Source organism: Solanum lycopersicum, chromosome 3, assembly GCF_036512215.1.
Source record: "Solanum lycopersicum chromosome 3, SLM_r2.1".
Classification (NCBI taxonomy): Eukaryota; Viridiplantae; Streptophyta; class Magnoliopsida; order Solanales; family Solanaceae; genus Solanum; species Solanum lycopersicum.
Genome location: NC_090802.1, coordinates 50,218,012 through 50,238,136, shown reverse-complemented (window position 1 = coordinate 50,238,136; position 20,125 = coordinate 50,218,012). Strand labels below are relative to the sequence as shown.

The following is a 20,125-nucleotide window of genomic DNA, read 5'->3' as shown; positions in this document are numbered from 1 at the left end:
ATGTAAACATATGCATATAATTTAATAATTTATCCTAAATTATTTGATGTCGTCCACATTTTCATGTCATTTATTGGCTGACAAGATGAACATGTGCGTTGAGATAGGTCTTCTTTCCATAATAGCCTAGCTATATAATTGATTGATTTTCAACCCCTTGTAATGAAGGGTGCCAACGCCATGGTTTAGCGATTCTCCAATAACTTTTTTCTTTTTTACATTCCTCTACAATTTCACATCGATTTAGAAGAACATTTTTGAATGTCATATGTTGTAAAATTAAGTTAAAATAATCTTGGGAAACGATTATGGAGATTTATACCAAAAACTTCATAATTATCACTCACCCCTTGAGGGCTAATTTCTACATCATTATTGTGCTTGCTACTCTTCGGGATCATTTGGTGCACAATAAAGTGGAATACTCCAAGATTAAGCTTGGAGTAAAATTTAGTATGCATTTAGTTGAAATAAATTACCATCAATCACACGAAACATAAATTTAATCATGAAATAATTCAACCATAGTCCAAAGATTAAAATCCCAAGAATGTGATCACAGAATAACGGACACATTGAGGTTTAAAAGTGGTACTTCACTGCCATGAACATAGAATGATGAGGCATTAAACCACAATTTTCAGCAATCCAAATTACAGATTACCACCATGAGCTTGAGAAACAAGTCATTCATTTGAATATCTAAATAAAAGCATCTATGCTTAACACTTGGTAAAAATAGGAGCAAATACTATCCAGAAAACTATTTTCCATTGAGTAGCATGATTAAATCAAACAAAATTGGATATAGCAAACAGTTCATGACACAAGAAAACTACATATTGCGATCAGCCAAAGCTACTCCAGCTCACGTCTCAGCCTATGCCACAAGTGTGCTAGCAGTGGTAGATTCGCTGCACATAAGCAGAAAAAAAAATTATCAGCAACCTTCAGTTAATAAAGAATCGATGTGAATGAATAAAGATGGCATACACCAAGAAAATAGTAAAAACAGGAAAAAAGGGATGTAAGATTTGTTATAACCAAGAAATCTCTGAAGGCGCAATTGCTCAAAAGTAAAATGAATAATAATGAGCCGTCCTTCTTTATCCATTAAATATCAGGTTTTAGGTTGCAGCAAGGTTCAAACAAATGCGCACCTAATCCACATCACAAGCTAAACTCTAACCACGCAAGAAAATCACCAAAACCTTTTAGAGAAGCAAATAAGGAACGGATTGAAGAATCAATGTCAAAGGATTATATGCTGTGCATCCCAGTATGTAACTATTTCACTATCGGCAAACCATAAGTACTACAGTAAGAAGTAAAACTTTGCTGTATTTAAAGAAATATATCCAAGCCTGGAAACAAACAACTTCTTCACCATTCAGAACTTCCATTAAAAATATAGTTCTCTATATCCACTAAACACAATCAAGACATAAAATAATATTAAGTTAACCTAGAAAAGAGTAAAGCAAGATGTCAAGGAACGGTGGGTTTAATGACAACTTTAAAGCTTGCTAAACATGAACCAGGTAATTTCATTTAGAATGGACCAGATATCTAGAAGACGGAAGCAAACAAGAATAATAAGTTGACAAATGACAACCATGTCTCAGTCACAAGCTAGTTAGAGGTTAACACATGAATCCTCACAATTCACTTTGCTCAATTAGGACAGACATCACAATCAAAAACAGTATAAACCTAACACAGCCAATAGTCTTAAGAATTAGAAGAATTTATCTAACTTTTCGAAATGTAAGGGAAATAAATCTTAGACCTAGCTCAATTCCCAAAGCTAACTCATGATGTGGGGAGACAACCCAACAACCCATTCTTTAGAGCACATAGGCCACGGAGGTTAAGCATTGGGCAAATAAAAAATAGGGGTGGAGGCAGGGTTGAAGTTTAGGCTTAATTTTTCCCCAAAAACCAACTCAATGACCATATGAGCAGGCAACAAGTCATTCTCTGAACCAATGTGGCTCACTTTGACATTAACAAACCCATCTTTTGGGGTCATCAGTTCACTTAGATACCAAAGACAGAGACCTAAAGCTAAAAACATATAATCAAACCACTTCGGCAATCTTTAACGGAATAAATCAATGCATACTATCGGCAGTGTGCTAAATGCAACTAAATACCACAGTAAGATATTCAGAGTATAACAAGAGAAATTAGCAAGTAAACTTACTATTTCCAGACAGGTGGGAGCTTTTTTGTTTTCTTGTAATAACGAGCAAGGCGATGAATCCTGCTCTCCACCAAAATCAAACGGAACTTAGAATCCTTATCCTTCCTGTTCCTCTCCAAATGCTTCCTAATGGCAACAGCCTTCTTAATCAGGTGGTACAAATCCTCTGGAATCTCAGGTGCAAGCCCTACCAATTTCCCCCAAAAAATACTCATACATCTCAAACCACATTCATTCAAATACTCATAAATCAAACCACATTCACATAAACAATGATAAAAACGTACCATGTGCCTTGAGGATACGCAAGATCTTGCTACCAGTAACACTCTTCACTTGTGCAATTCCATGAGAATCACGAAGAATCACACCAATCTGTGAAGGGGTCAATCCTTTCTTAGCGAACTTGCAGATGTTGTCCTCAACCTGAAATCAAAAAATGAAGCAAAACTTAATTAAAATTTCTAAAAAACATCTATACAGTAGTAGGTGGATGAATTTACATCTGGAGCAGAGATCTTGAGCCAACTAGGAGGAGTTCTCTTGTAAGGGAGAGCAGAAGCTGAAATACCCTTACTGAAACCACAAAAAACAGTTAAACACAAAAAAAAATGTCACATTGATCCGCAGAAAAATGAAAAAATAAAAAAATGGAGATTCAAAAGAGAGAATGACGAACCCACGACTGTGCATACGACCCATGATGGCGGAGGCTACTGGTGGTCTGCAATGGAGGCTTACCTTTGGTTGTGCGGAAGGATTTTTTTCAAAGCTGCTTCTCTTCTTTAATCTATGGCGTTTTACTAGGGTTTAGTATTACTATTTTGGGCCTTTAGAAGCCCAATTCTGGGTTTACTGGGCTGGGTTAACTATAGAAGGTGGGCCTATTATTCAGCTTACTATATCTTCAGCCCAAGTCGTGTAAACCTGTAATAATTCAGGACCTCAATTTTAAGTTTTAATTTGGAAGTTTCTCTTATTTCAACTTCAGTTTCAAATCTCAAATTCTCCAGAAACTAAGGATTTTAAAATTTGAAATTGTTTTTCAAAATTTATGAATACAAAATTTGATTTCAAAAGTTTATATTTTGTAAAAAAAAAAGTCATTATTTCAAATTATGCCCAAAAATTAAAAAAACAAAGCCATGCTCGTTGTGAAAAATATATATTAAAGATTAGTTAGTTACTATTACTATTGTTGACTAATCGATCTTTGTATAAATAAATCGATCTTCAAAATTATTTAATTCAGGATCTTTTAAGAGCAACTTACAAAAATAAATATATTTATAGGGTGAATGAATATCAATAGCTATAAGTATGTTATATACTATGAATGACTATAATTTATGTCACTTTTTTGTTATATTTTTTTATTTTTTCATTAATACATCTTTAAGTACAATAAACTAAATAAGAAATTGACTCTAAATATAATTTACTATCCTTACATTACTTCCATACAATAAGTAACTTCCCATAATTAACTTATAACTAAAAATTAATTATTTAAAAACATATCAGATCATATTCTTTATCAGTTAACAAAAATTGTGATACATCATACTCAATTTTCTTGTTGTCTCCATATTTCTTATTCTGGCGTCGGAAAGACAATAATTTTTTTTTGTTAATTCAAGTTATTGTATGTAAGCAAATTGTTGAATTTGTGAATGAATGTTAAGTATTTTGATTTTGATAGTTGAACTATGTGGCAATACATACACTAGTGTTAGGAGAAAAATGAATACATTGTTGTAAAACACAAAAATAAATGCATTGGATACAACTATACTTGTATTTCCTAAACAACTTTTTATCTTGGATATAATATTTATCTATCTAGATATAACTGTATTCGCAAATCAACATTTCAACTTGTGCTTATATAACAAATAAATATCTATGTATATAAATATGGATACATTTCAATAATATTGTTAAGCAAAAAATATGCATACATTACATAAACGAGAAAAAAAGATATAATTTGTGGGTATCAAACTGTATAAATATGGATACATCAGACAAACGACCAAAAAAGATACAATTTGTGGGTATCAAATTGTACAAGTATTCTTCTAAATAAAATCTTGAAAACGCTAACAATATAGTATTGATGTACCCAAATTTAAATTTTAAGAAAAACTAAACATAATAAAATCATATTTCACTAAATTTTCTTAGATATATTTAATCTTTTAAAGAATTACTAATTAATGATATCAATGGGATCAATATTTATAGGGGTTTTCTGGATATATATGTTATCTTTATTATCTTATCGAAATAGATGATTTTTTTCATTGGTCCAAGTCGGGATTGGAGAAAAAAATTAATTTATTACAAAGATTATTAATTACCGAGTATTAATTTATAGAGGTTTTACTGTATAATTGTATTCACAGATTAACAGTTCAACTTGTGGTTATATAAAAATACTAATGTCTATGTATATACGTATACTACTATATACAAAATTGACAATCAGAGAAACCTCAATCTCTTTTTTGTTCATGTTCTTGTTGTACTCATTTTTAAACAACTATATACATACAAAATCATTTCAATACAAGAGGACAATCGATAATGACAATGGCACACAATACATGTGTTGAGATATATAAGCAAATGACATTAAAATAATAAAAAAAAGCATACAAATCTCATTATCATTTCCCTCTTGTTCCTGCTCGACTGCTCTTTTTTCACACTCGCTTGAATCAATATTGTAGACTTTTCTCGCTTTTCAAGATTAGTTTTCACTTCTGAACCTTTTTTCCTCTTTTTTAATTTTGCATGTTCGATTTCTTCAAGCAGATAGGATATATGGTCATTAACCTTTTTTATTCTTCTTTCGTTCTCCATTTCAGCAACAAAGCCTGAAATTTTGGTTTGTTGTGAGTAACACACAAATCAAAAGAACGCAATTCATTCAACAGTTTATCAAATAAATGTATACCTCTCGTAACCCGCCTCGGCGTATTAATTTCAGTCATTGAAATGAATAAATAAATTCTTGAATCAAAACTATGAAAATAGAAGAAGTTTAGATGTGTAGATATATAATGCTCATAAAATTGAGATAAATATGTAATTGGAAGATACCTGATTAATATAAAATAACAAAGATCGCTCATGCAGTGATATAAAGGATCTTGAATTTGAATGAATTTTGGAGGAATAATTAGAAAATATGTATTTATGAAATTGATGAAAGAGAAAATTTTGATGATGGTAAACATGGGAAAAGATTACAAATGTGCTTGTCATAATTAATTAGACATTTAATAATTACTTTTCTATTGAATATTTATTTATTATATTAAATATACAGAAAAATAATATTTATTTGTATATAATTAACTTTGCTATTTTATATCCATATAGTATGAAAAAAATAAAGCATAGCTATTTTTCTTGAATATATATAGATAATATATTTGCCATATTCTGAAATTTTTTCATCTTTGTTAATCTGTCAAAATGTTAAGTTTGTACTATAATCTAAATTACCACATTGTTGCATATTCTAATTATAACTACGATAGTGTCGAAGTCACACTTTCATATAATGTACCCAAATTACTCGTATCGTTTGACTAATTAACACTCATAAATTACAATTATTTGTTGTTGAATTGAGATTCAATATTCAAATTGGAAAGATTTATGTTACATCAAAGGTCAAACTTGCTTCCAAGCTCAAATCATTAGAAACAAAATTGCTAGTTTTTTTTTGTTATTGATAGAGTAGCATCCTCCGCTCCTGTCAAATAAAGTAGAGGAAGAGAGACTCATTGTTGATAGGTTCTTCGGTTTGGATAAAGCGTTCAACAGTTGGATCACTTGGATGTCAAGCATCGTCTACGTCTATGGGATTGCTAAAATTCTCATAATGAAATCATCCCAAATTGGAGTCTCACCATAAATTGATAATTCATTGACTACAAGTGACATTGAATATTGCTAAGTGATACCACCAAAGTTTAAGATCACTTATGGTTATTTTGTTCCTAAACAATAAACATGCATTGTACACGATCAATAAATCAATTACCTAGTATAGATATTAAAATAATTCGTAATATATTGTGCATAATTTAACAAATTATTTTTTTGAAAGTTCACCACCTTCATGTTTGTGCTTAGAAGTGCAAGAAGCATATAACCACGAAAAAGTGATGGTTCATTTTGAATCAACATTTCAAAGATGCCATTAGGATAAATGAAAAGCAGAAGTACTGAAAAGAGTTTTAAGTTACACGGCGTCTAAACTATACACCAAGGGAAGAAGCAACTGTACTTTTAGGTTCTACATGATTATAGGATGCCAAATACAATCACAAATTGTTCAATGACAGTAAACAACTGAAAAACATCGAAATCAATCCTACGAAATTGCAAATTAGATGCACTTGAACATGCCAAAATGAAAGACCAAGCTACAAATACTCGCAAAGTCAGCTTCTTGTTTTCATCCAACGAATGTTACACCCACAAATTTCAGATCACCCACCTGCATGTCAAATAGAAGAAGAAAATTAGTTGAATTCTTAAGTATTGAAAAAACTCTGTGCTGAGGACAGTATTGAAATGCAAAATAATAGACATGAAACTAGACAATTTTTATCCATGATTATTTGACTGCCACTTAAAACGTCCTTTCAGCGAGTAACTTAGAAGTTTGAACAAGTCTAAACAAAATTATTTCTTATTATATCCTTGTGCTATTATGAGATTGTTTATTTCATGTAATTGAGTCAAGATAGATAACCACCGGATAATCTTACTTTTTTTTTTAGGATTTCCTTCTTCATTTAACTAGTTAGGTTATATATATATATATATATATATATATATATATATATATGAAAGAATTTTTTTAAGGGTTTTAAATCAAACAAAAGATTAAGAGGGAAGCAATGAACCAAATACTTAACAAAAAATAATCCCTACTAATCTCTATGTTACTAATGTCTGCATAACTAATCCCTGCGTTATCAATATTTGTACCAAACGACCCCTTGGGGGTAGGTTTAACAAACCTTGGATTAGTTATCCGTCCATTTCCCAGGGATAAAATAAGACCACACATGGTGTATAATCCATGGATTAAATAAAATAAAGTAACTAAACAATGTATTACGGATTAAATTTTAATCCATGGACTATTCTATTTAATACCGCCTACCAAACGAGTCTTTAAAGTATTATGGACTAACGGCAATGCATAAAATCAACCCCATACCAATAAAGTTAGCAGCATTAGTCATTTTCGAGGAACAAGCGTTACACAATTGAAGACACTAGTACCAGAGGGCAAGAAAATTTTGTCGATATCACTAAAACCCCTGTCATTCTATTTAAGAATGAAGGAAAGATATTTATACTTGGCTTGAATTTTTAACCACTTGCCACCCCTGATTATCCTCTCATCACACCACCAGTGGAGGAGCATGAGTTCACTGTAGACAGACTTTCAAGTAAGATGCATATTGGGGAGCAAAAAACAAAAGCTAATTAGAAAGACAAGTTGAGTCATGTTGTTCCCTTACATCCACATACAACAAAGACAGTCTGCACTGGTTTTAAGGAGAACATTGATCTGGCTCGCATAAAAAGGTTGCATAAGTCGAAGGACCACCATGCAACCCATTGAATGAAGCCTCATGAACTGTCTCCCCTCTCTTTACAAGTTACCTTTTAACAGGATTAAATTAATTAAGGTGGTTCGGGAACAGAGTAAGGCAAGAGTGGAGAGATAAATGACAGCATTATCTTTTGTATTCTAGATTGACAAAGTACGCCATTTTCACAAGTTTGACCTGGTGTTTCAAGCAAATCTCCGCTTTATTGTAATGAACCCTCAGAAACTCTACTTTGTTAATTACTGACAGAGAAGGAATATAGGATTATGACACAACAGCAACTTTTACATCAACAAGCATTATGACAAAATAAAATGAATAAATTCTACACTAATAAAACCAACAAAATCTAGTTGCCAAAGAAGAAAATTAGAATGAAACAGACGGTACATCTGCCTCCACAATCCCTATTCCCTACTGAGAATGGATAATATTCTATATAACTTTCACCACATGAGACACAGTATATAGACATGAAGCATTTTCGATTAGGACGTGGGGATATCCTATCAATTTCCGAAGTTCTTTTCAACTTACTTAATACAGCTCTTTTTGATAGACGGTACGTATGAATAGGACAAATTTTAAAGAGATCTTTCATAAATGCAAACTGTACATAGTTAAGTTGTAATTTGGATTTATAATAAGATGACTCAGTAAAAATTTATAAGTAAGTCAGTAAGAAGAATTTAATTGGTAAATTTGCTGCAAAGGAATTGCTTTTGAATTGTCACATATGAGAGCAAGTTCTGTAGATGCAGGGGTTTAAACTCATGCTTCCCATTACAGATGCATGAGTTGTCACTGAGTTATAACTGTTTCCTTTTTCCTTTTTCCATTTACAAGCAAAACATGAAAACTGTTTGATCCAACATGCAGGTTTCTGAACATATCTCTGGACAAACCACACTAGGGGTGGGGATATTTGTAATGAAGAGCTCAAAGTTTTTTGTAAGCAATGCATAATTAAAAAGTGGAAAATATTTTCAACCTGTTCCTTACTAGTTGATGCTTGTTATCAAGATAATGAACAAAATTTGCGAGCAAAGAGGACTTTGTTACACCAAATACAGAAATGTTTTTTCACAAAAATCCAAAAAGGAAATATAGCTAGCATATTAATGCACATTTGCCTTTCTTAAAATACAGGTTGCTCTTACAGACAAGAAACCAGTTCGTCAACCTTTGCTACTCTGAACCCATATATGACCAGAATCACCATGGCTTATTTCAACTCACCATCATCTCCCCCCGCCATCTCTCACAAAACAGCATTGGACGATGGCTGTTCCTACAGTTTCAGAACCTTTATTCACTGTAAATAGCCCACTGATGATGTCCCTCTCTCAGGACAGCCCATAGTGTTTATTTTCTTACAAAAGCTACCTCTAGAAGATCAAAAACACAAAACCGTTTAAAATGACCCTCCCCAAAACACTCCTTAGAACTCACAATACAATGGTACAGCTGTACAAGCCTATAGAACATATCTCGTGGAAGTAAGCTCATGACCTTCCTTAAATACCTCTTGCAAAATAGTTCATTTTGGCAGCAATATTTTAATCCAAATTGAACAAGGACTACATCTTAAAAGTAACTTGCAACTTGAACAAATAACAAAGTGTCTAAAATCTGATGAATATGAAAGACCTACATAACTCATGAATGTGGCAGATGAATACAAAAGTGAAGAAGTGATATTGCTAAGGCAATGACGAGAAGTCTCTTAGGCAGAACAATGAGTAACACCACTCCCCCACATCAGCCAAAGCTCTACCCTTTCACTTTCAACTTTCAAAAATGGCAAACCTGAACAAAAACAAATGCAAAAACTACTAACGACATCCTGGGAATTCCATCTATCTTGTTGTCCAGTAGGGTATTAACACATGTATCACCATAACTTTCTCCACTACTAGTTTAGCCAATAGATTTCAACATTTCTCTTTACTTAAATAAATTTCAACAGTACTAGTCTACATCCATGAATTTCAGTCATAAGCAAAAAAGTAGATTCTGGCACAAACAAAAAAGGCAATTATTCAACAATTAAATCTGCTCTCTAAAGCTAAGGCATTTTCACAATTAATGCTCCGAAAACGCGAAATGCCTATACATTCCAAAGCAACGCCTTTTAAGTTCTCCCAGGCAACTTTATAAATAAAACATGCAGCTTAATGAGCGCGTTTTAACATTGACTTTACATGGAGTACATGTGAATAAAATGTTCCCTGCCAAAAATATCTAAAATTTCCAAACAGTATCCTTCTTTGACACAAAACTCGTATATCATATTATTAGCAAATTGCATAGCCTCAAAGCAAAGATATGAGCGCAGACAAAATTGAGTCAACACAAATCATTACACATGATTAAAGCATTTCTAGCAAAAAAGACCTTGAATTTTCAAAGAACAAAATCTTCTTAAAGAATTGAAATTGTAAACGGTATGATTACTCACAGGCGAAATCACTTGGCAACCATCCTGGCAATGAATTCCTCGTACTTAATCTTTCCATCTGATCCAACATCAACCTCTCGGATCCACTCATCAAACTCCGAAGCCTCGAGCTTTTCACCTATACTGGTGAGGATATGCTTGAGATCCGCAACAACAACATAACCGGTAGAATCCTTATCGAGGACCTTAAAGGCATCACGGAGCTGGCGATCAAAGGGCTCAGGCTTGAGGTGTTTGGACATAAGCTCAAGGAAACGGTTGAAATCGAAGGGCGCATTGAGTTTCTCCTCGGCGATTATGGATTTGAGTTGAGCTTGGGTAGGGTTGCCGCCGAGTGAACGCATAAGGATACCTAGCTCCGATGGGGCGATCTTACCGTCACCGTCGGTATCGAAGAGAGTGAAGGCCTCCTTCATGGAGGATATTTGATCGTTGCTCAGATCTTTCCCCATTTGCTCCGATGATTTCTCTCTCTAGCTGTTTTTCTCCTTCACTCGTCAAATTTCTCTCTTTGTAGATTTTGGGATTCAAATTTTTGGTTAAAATGAAGCTGGAAGGGGAAGTTTCACCATTTTCAAGATGCATGCGGGTTATTTCAGTTCGGCCCATGGGTGTTAATGTCAGCCCATCTCAAAACTAGGCCCCAGATAGAAGGCCCATTGGGAATATAGCATGAGTTGAAATGTTGAATGTGGTATAACAAAAGAATTTAAAGTGTAAATTACATAAATCTCATAGTTTTAATATGAAATTACAATTTATTCTTAATAAGTTTTTAATTACATTAATTTCTAAAAAATTAATTAAATCGGATATAATAATTAAATTTCGGATACATTAACATGTAGTTCAGATACATAATATATAGCTCGAATATATTAAATATTGGTTCGAATACATGAATATGAAGCTCGGATACATTAAAGAAATAAGTGTGTATTTTTAAGGCAAAATTATAATATATTCCTCAAAGTGTATAATTACAAAAATCCCTCAAAACGGATATAGTAATACAAGCGTTGATACATTAATCTAATGCGCGAGATACAATAATTTGTTGCACGAGATACACTATCTGATGCACGAGATACACTAATTTGATGTGCGAAATACATTAATTTGATGTGCGAGATACACTAATTTGGTGCGCAAGATACACTAATCTGATGTGCGAGGTACATTTTGTATGTGATACACTTATCTGATGCGCGAGATATATTAATGTGATGCGCAAAAAATGAAGGATTTTGGAAATTCGTAAAACTTATAGGGGATAATGATAATAAATAAATTAAAAGGTGGAATTTCTGTAATTAATCCTTGTTTTACACTAACCCATTCGGAGGAGCAAAAAATAAGTAAAAATTACAACTAAATTTGAAGACTTCGTTGCACAAATATTATCTTTCACTCAAATATGAACTCTAATATAAATTTAAAATAAAAATACTAGAATAATATTCTAGCTGAATTCGAACTCATGTTTTACAGGTGGATCTCCTAACTTGTATCAGTAGCACAATGGCTGTCGTATGCTTTTCATGGTGCACTGTTAATTATATCTTGATTTCTATCAGTTTATCAAAATAGATATAAATAATTTTTTCTGAAGTTATCGAGTGAACGTGCACCCTTCCCGAAGGATTGGAACCACCTCTGGATTTAATTGCATCTTATTCTCATTATTTTCTAAATTACAAAAATCCCTTAAATTTATAGGATCTTTGATACATCAGTAACCAACAGATACATAGCTTATGGATTGCGTTTGTACATTACTTAATGGGAGAGATGCATCCGATCAAGAGGGGATAGGGATGTATTCAAGAGAAGATTTTTTGTAATTTTCTTAATATGGTAGGAAAATTTTAAAATTATGGTAAAATAAGATCTGTATTTATACAATTTTTCAAAAAAAAAAAAGTAAAGGTACTATGTTATAAATATATTTTTATATATTATTGTGAACGTTTTTTTTTGGGGGGATAGTGAAGTTTTATCAATAAATTCATATTAATCTTAAGGTTCTTTAAAATTACTTGAAGACTAAAACATCCTCAAAACCCTAGTTTACGCCATGTAAAGGGCCTCCATAAGACAAGAAGACACTATAGTAATAATGATAATTAGAAGCAAAGTGACATGAGAGGTGAGGACTCATGATAGAGACTTTTATATAGTAGAGATGCAGTGGAAAAAAATAAGGTCCATAAGGTGGCAAATACTTGGTAAATGCAAAAGAATAAAGACAACCATAAAGCAAAGCCTTTAATTTTTGTATTTAAAAAAAAAAATCACTCTCATGTAATATCATATATAAAGGGTTTTTATACCCAATAATGCTAAAAAAGCAAGATGTTTTTCTAGTCTAACTCCTAGCTAACAACAAAGAAAAGGTAGAAGAAAAATACTCATGATTAAAGAATTGCAACAACCAAGAAATTTTTATATGGCATTAAGAATGGTCCAGGGGTCAATCAAATAGGTATAATTATATGAGACCAAGGTTCAAATTTAATAAAATGCCAACTCTCAGTCCCATACACTATCGTTAGCAAATCTTTACACCACACACGCTCATTCGTTTGTCATATTTTATATTCTTTAACTGTGTTATTTTAAACATGTCATATGAAAAATTACATTTAAATTGTTAAAGAAAAGATATATATAACTTTTTAAATAAACTAAAAAAATTATGACAAACAAAATAAAATGAATGACGCACTAACTATGTTATTTTAAACATGTCATGTGAAAAATTACATTTAAAAAGTTGTTAAGAAAAAGATATATATAATTTTTTAAATAAACTAAAAAAAATTATGACAAACAAAATAAAACGAATGACGTACTATGTGTGGAATTTGATGGGGACGATAAATAGATAAAGCCAAATATATGCATACAACCAAATAAGGAGTATGTGTTTTGACTTAGTTTGTCATTGTGCTCACAATTTCACTCGTGACTGGTACACGAAAATTTGTCTAAAATTGGGCTAAAATCTCTTTTTAGGGCCCGTTTGGCCATAGATTTTGCACATCAAACTTGGGAAAAAATTTGGCAAATTTTGTTTGTCCATATACATTTCTATTATTTGGCAAATTTTTTTGGCAAATTTTCCAAATTCCCAAATACTAGAAAAAACTAGTATATTTGGGACAAATTCCATTATTTGGAAAGTTTTAAAAATTCAATTTTTACCCTTAACTTTTTATTTTACAAAAATAATAATATTTATTAATACCAACTAATTCATTTATCTCCCATCACATGGTATATAAATTAGTAGTTCTATTTTTATTCAATATAAGAAAATTTACTCAATATTTTATTTTGGTAGATAAATATTACGTTGTTGATGCTGGTCTACGGAACACAAGAGGATTTTTAGCTCCATTCAAAGGAATGCGCTATCATTTGCAGGACTACCGAGGAAGTGAAAGAGAGCCTATGAATGGAAAAGAGCTATTTAACTATAGACATGCTTCTTTGCGCAATGTAATTGAAAGAACTTTTGGTGCGTGGAAAAGTAGATTCAGAATACTAAGACAAGACATGAACAACTATGAATGTGACATGCAAGTGAAAATAGTAATTGCTTGCGCTATATTGCATAATTTTTTACGTGAACACCAAAGTAGTGATGAAATATTCAATGAATATGAAAATGATGATATGGTTGTTGATGAAAGTGACGAACTATTGGCTCAGGGAAACAACATTACTTCATCTTCTCGATCATCTGATTCGGAAATGCAAGCTCATCGAGAAGAGATTGTTCATAAAATGTGGGAAGATTATATTAAAGAATAGGTTGAGCTCTTTCAGAGAGAAAGCTTAGGTTCTTCAGTGATTGCAATATTTATTTCCTTTTGTTTTCTTCTCTTTTTTTTCCCGAATTTATATTAGTTGTATTTTCATTATCATGATTGTTTTATCGAAAAAGTGTGATTTTCGAAAAGAGTTAGCTTTATTTTCGACTTTATGGAGTCGCCACTTAATTTTTAAGAAAAATCAAGAAAACTTCGTTTCTAAACAACTTAAACAGAAAAATTGTTTTGAAACATTTTAAGGGTTCGGGATTCCTATTAGTGTCTCAGGAAGGTGTAAGGCACCTAAGACACTCCGTTTAAACACGATTTTCCGGCGATTAACTTATTTGACTATTTTTAAAGGCTAGCGAATTTTTAAAGTTAGATTTCTCAAATCTTAATCAAACTTAATAAAACATTATTGCTTTAAAATCCGTTTAAAGTTAACTCTTTTTTAAACTTTTTAATTCTAAGCCAACTCGCGAGTTTGAACTTTATTGTTTTAAGATTTATTTTAATTTTGATAAAATAAAAGGCGTTGATGGGGTTCGGAGTTTTCTGATCCTAAGCTAACGGCATTCAAAATAACATAAACAAGTAGCAAAGAGAGAGAGAGAGAGGGAGATTTGGGTCCAAGCTCGGGTTCTGTTCGCCTTGACCGAGTTTGGACCCACCTGTTTTTCGGTTTTTAACCCATTCACCTGTCCTAATCTAAATAATAAAAAAAAACGAGAAAGTAAAGCGGCGAGGGCTTATGCCCATTACAAAATAAATAGAATACAAATATATAACATAAAGAAATTTCTAATCGATTGCTTCAAGTTCCTCAATCTTCGCGATTCCAAATTTTGCCCATCTTGATGGTTTGACTCGAGATAGAAGAATTTTGAGCCTTATCGACTCTTCCGAAATGTGAGGGCAAAGTGGAGTCCCATAATGGACTCAAAAGGAAATTTCCCATGCGATGAAGGAGAAATGAGTTAGCATACAAAACGACAAAATAAATCAGATGAGTTTCGGATGAAACGTAATAAAGACATAGAACTCTAATCAAAAATAAAAACAAGAAACCAACCAAAATATCCCGAGATTAGCAGACATACTATCTTTAAGATTCATTAATTCCCAACATGCAAGGCCATATCAATTGTCAACATCAATGGTGAAATATCCCCCCAAAATAACATGAATAAATTAACATTCAAGGACTTGCAACATGCTGGAATAGCAAGCAAAACGGTAGCTCCGGATTACCAAGCTGACAACTATGCTACTTCAATCTTAAGTGCACATAAAAGTTTGCTACCAATATCAAATAAGATCTCCCAAAAAAGTTTAAATCAAAACCAAATAAGCATGAGGTTCCCACACGAACCAAAGATAGTCTAAGCTCGCTTATTATTTGAAAGCAATAAACACAAACACAAAAAAAACAATCCCACGGGAGCCAAACAAGGCATTGAAAAGCCTAGTTGGTGTTCCGTAATGAGTGGCTACAAGGACAGCACAGACTACCAAAGCCTCATGAAGAATGATAATAGACATAACAGAAACCAGGCCTAGCACAACTGTAGACGAGATTTTGAGCAAACATATCGACTCATTCGTCATGTAGGGGAAATAAAACGAGAAAATTGCTACGTGATACAGATATAGAACAAATAAGAACAAACGTATCTTCCTTATCAGACTATTATGATACAACGACGAAACATGCTGACAGGATTCCTATTTGAAAGCTTGATAGACAAACAGATGAAATCCAAATTTCACTATATTAGAGATTAAGCGAAAAGGCGAAGCCGACATTCCTGCGAAACGCCGACAATGAAAATCTCCATATATCGGTCATTCAATGTAGAAACAATGACCTACCCATAAACAGCTAGACAACAAGAAAATCCACATCGATTACAACTATCCCGAACTACTGTCGAAGAACTATCATCACTCACAAAATCCCAAAACAGCCAGACAAGAGAAAAATCATTTACATGTCATGAAACAAAAGAATATCGTAACGAATGCAATAACAAACGAACCAACATCCATGAACACGAAGAAAGAATGAAAAATGATGGATAACGTAATAATCAGAAGCGACTTCATGATTGAAACAACATGCTGAGTTGTCAAGACGAAGAAAACTTAAGAGGACGATTACCTTCTTCGGAGCAGCGACTGAGACGAGGAACAGAACAGGGACGAGCTTCCACGACCGAAATGAGCTCTAAACTGTTTTGAAAACGACCCGACAAGCAAAGGGACAGAATCGTGACTTCAGTCTCCTGAGCTACGTGACTCTCTCCCTCTCTTCTGTTCTTACGAGACCGACAGTGGAACGCACACAACAAAAGAAAATCCTCCTAGTTGAGAACAACTACCGACTACTCTTCTAAAATAAAGAAAGAATTCAAAAGTTTCCTTCAAAACCTTCCAATAATCTTTCGACTAAAATTCCAACAACAGACGAACAAACAAAGTTTTCGACAAAGTTCCAATTAAGATTTCGCCTGAAATTCCAAACCAAGTTCTACTTCTCTCAAATTTTGAACCCCCCAAAAAATCCCCTGTTCTTAAGGACGGAAGGGGTTTTTATAGAGGGAGAAATTTTGGGTTTTCCAGGCTTCGCAGAACCCCTCCTTTTTCGAAAATCAAATCCCTTTTGGGTCAAAACCCACATGGTCAACATAGCGTGCTTGCGAGGACGACATTGACACCTCGCAGACCTACTCGACAGCGTATGGGTCTCTGTGCTTCCGTCTCGTTCACGCGAAGGGGAAGGGAGAAGAGTGTGGGGAGAGACGCGGGGTTGTTGGGGGTTCTGTTTTTTCTGCGTTTTTGCAGGCTGCGATGGGATGGGGAGAGAAAGGGAAAGGGAAAGGGAAAGGGAGGGAGGTCGCGTGAGGGAGACAAGAGTGTGGGGAGATGAGGGAGAGGTCGCGTGGCTGCGCATCTGGGAATTGTTTGCTGGGTTTCTTCATTTGCAGGGGGATCGCGTGGGGAAGGGGAAGAAGGGAAGGGGAGACGGGTCGGATCCGGGTCGGACGGGTTGGGTCGGGTAGGAGATTTAAGTTTAGTGGGTTTTGGTAAAAGGGAATGGGCTGGATTAGGCAAACGTTGGGCAGAAATGGGAATTGGGTCGGAATTTTTGGGTTGAAAGGGAATTTGGGCCTGGGGTTGGGAATTATTATAAATGAAGGTGGGCTGGAGTAAAGGAATGGGTTTAAGATATACATATATACATATACATATATGTATATACATATATGTATATATGTACATATATTTTATTTTCGCAAGATTTAAAAAACTAATTAACTCATACCGACGCGGGTCAAAATTGGGTGTCAACAATGATTAGTACCAAGACCTTTTCACTATACGAATATTTACTGTAATGATTCTTGTTAATTTGTTGCGGAAGTCATAAATATTGTTACATGAGATTTCTATTGTGCTATGTAATACAAATTTATGGTTAGTTTGATAGCTAACCTTCGGTTTTGAACGAGTGACACATTAAACGAGTATGAAAAAGAGGCTTGTAACCTCTTAGCCATGAATGTGGCGCGCTTCACACCCATAATTAAGAACTTACACGGACATAATTTCCAAATCTTTTGGCGTATTGTCACTCAGATTGGAAACTTGCTTCCGATAAAACAAAACTTTCGGAAGCGAGACAGAAACTGACAGAACTAGAGAAAACCCGTAAGCCTCGAGAGGGTGGTTCGATTGTGGTGGAAGTCGCTCCTCTGCTCGCGTCCTAAGAGTTTGACATTCCTCTTTGGACTATGTCCCAGTTCGCTGCTAAGAAAAAGTTCCACGTTGTGCTGCATCCTTTTTGATGTCGTCCGCACCTGTGGTTTTTGGAGAATTCATCCTTTTGGATGCTCTCGACAAAGACTGAGATAAAACTCGTCAGCTTAAAAATGCAATTAGGATGGGAGACAGTGTCTTTTACCATGTCGACACTTCATTGTTCTCCTCCATGTTCGACATCGACTCGATCAGTCTGACGTCCAGCAAATAAAGTTTATGCCTTGTGTTTTGCAATATCATCTTCAATGCATTCCATACTTGATGTCGAAATAAATAAATAAATGCCGATGCGATATTGATGTTTCTTTTGTTGTCATCTTCGATGCTCTCCATGATGTTTATTTTTATAAGAAATAACATAATGCAGTCGAGGCCAATGGATAAGTATTGCTCTTTCTTTATCCAAGTACATCTTCTTGCGGGTCATGAATATCTTCCCACGATACGTAAATTCCTGCGAGATATGAATCTTCTCGCGATGCATAACTTTCAGCGAAGAATAAAATCTTCTTGCGATGTGCAAATTTTGACGAGGCATGAATTCTTCTCATCGTGCATAAATTTTGACGAGGCATGAAATCTTCTCGTCATGCATGATTATTGACTCGCGATGCATGATTTCCGCGATGCATGAATTCCAGCGAGGCATAAATTCTTCTCGCGATGTATAAATTTCGACGAGGCATGAAATCTTCTCGTCATGCATGATTATTGACTCGCGATGCATGATTTCCGCGATGCATGAATTCCAGCGAGGCATAAATTCTTCTCGCAATGTATAAATTTTGACGAGGCATGAAATCTTCTCGTCATGCATGATTATTGACTCGCGATGCATGATTTCCGCGATGCATGATTCCGCGATGCATGAATTCCAGCGAGGCATAAATTCTTCTCGCGATGTATAAATTTTGACGAGGCATGAAATCTTCTCGTCATGCATGATTATTGACTCGCGATGCATGATTTCCGCGATGCATGAATTCCAGCGAGGCATAAATTCTTCTCGCGATGTATAAATTTCGACGAGGCATGAAATCTTCTCGTCATGCATGATTATTGACTCGCGATGCATGATTTCCGCGATGCATGATTCCGCGATGCATGAATTCCAGCGAGGCATAAATTCTTCTCGCGATGTATAAATTTCGACGAGGCATGAAATCTTCTCGTCATGCATGATTATTGACTCGCGATGCATGATTTCCGCGATGCATGATTCCGCGATGCATGAATTCCAGCGAGGCATAAATTCTTCTCGCGATATATAAATTTCGACGAGGCATGAAATCTTCTCGTCATGCATGATTATTTATATTGCCCCCGTGAATAGTAACGGCAAGACGACCTCCAAATAATATATCGACTTGATCGATAATGATAAAAATAATAATTGCATAGCTGTCTCTTCTGAGGTAATGCATTGTCTTGATCGACAATAATCATCTTGCTTTGATAACGCAATGCAAATAGCGTCTTCTATGACATCGTGAAATCTTCGCTAAGATTCCTTTTTGATCCACCTTTGAATCTGGTCAGGCACTTTGTAAATTTCATGTATTGGGGAATGGCTTGAAATAAACAAACACATTCACAAGCATCTTGGCATAAAGATATGAAATGCTTCTTGCTTTCAATAAAATCACCGGCTTTGGAGATAGTTTTCTCCTTCTCCGTATTCATCAGTCGGAAGAATTCGGCCGATTTCGAAGTGAAGCTATAAACCTGCATCCACAGAAAAATTGTCAGTTTTAAACATACCGATCTGTGTCGATCCCTTCGATTGTTTGCTCCTTGTCTTGACGTCCTCGGTTGATTTCCCGATTTCCCGACTCTTGATAGATAAGAAAATATCTTATGCCAAAACAGATGAAATATAAAAGGGAAATTTTTAAGAGAAGCAAGAAATTTTTTAAGAAATAGTATCTCGAAAAAGTCAATGCCAAGTCATGTCATGTCAGGCTTAACGAGCTTCTTTGAGTCCGACGCTTGCCGAATGAATTTCAGAGGCATTCCGGACTTGTGGGGAAGTCCCATGACGAAATTTTGAGGCCATCCTCAAAATTTCTGTCCCAGTTTAGTATCTTGCTCATCTTTCCATTGTAACCGAACAAATCTTGGAATTTTTGAGATCTTCTCAAAAATTCTGTCCCAGTCGCAAACT

The 20,125-nt window shown here is 34.3% G+C and overlaps 3 protein-coding genes across 3 annotated transcripts; 1 reads left to right on the top strand and 2 right to left on the bottom strand.

Annotated features, from left to right (window-relative positions):
- Nucleotides 1-575: 575 nt before the first annotated feature.
- LOC101251264 (small ribosomal subunit protein uS15) lies at nt 576-3,014 on the bottom strand. Its single transcript, XM_004234896.5, has 5 exons — nt 2,886-3,014; nt 2,710-2,782; nt 2,494-2,632; nt 2,207-2,393; nt 576-914 (listed from the first exon to the last, which is right to left on the bottom strand). Exons 1-5 carry the CDS (start codon nt 2,906-2,908, stop codon nt 881-883), a joined length of 456 nt encoding a protein of 151 aa, XP_004234944.1. The 5' UTR covers nt 2,909-3,014; the 3' UTR covers nt 576-880.
- A 3,384-nt stretch (nt 3,015-6,398) lies between these two features.
- On the bottom strand, nt 6,399-11,111 carry LOC101251558 (probable calcium-binding protein CML13). The gene is made up of 2 exons (XM_004234897.5): nt 10,319-11,111; nt 6,399-6,725 (listed from the first exon to the last, which is right to left on the bottom strand). Exon 1 carries the CDS (start codon nt 10,768-10,770, stop codon nt 10,327-10,329), a length of 444 nt encoding a protein of 147 aa, XP_004234945.1. The 5' UTR covers nt 10,771-11,111; the 3' UTR covers nt 6,399-6,725; nt 10,319-10,326.
- Nucleotides 11,112-13,729: 2,618 nt separating this feature from the next.
- On the top strand, nt 13,730-14,137 carry LOC138347636 (uncharacterized). Its single transcript, XM_069295941.1, has one exon. The coding sequence runs from the start codon at nt 13,730-13,732 to the stop codon at nt 14,135-14,137; it is 408 nt and encodes a 135-aa protein (XP_069152042.1).
- Nucleotides 14,138-20,125: the final 5,988 nt, after the last annotated feature.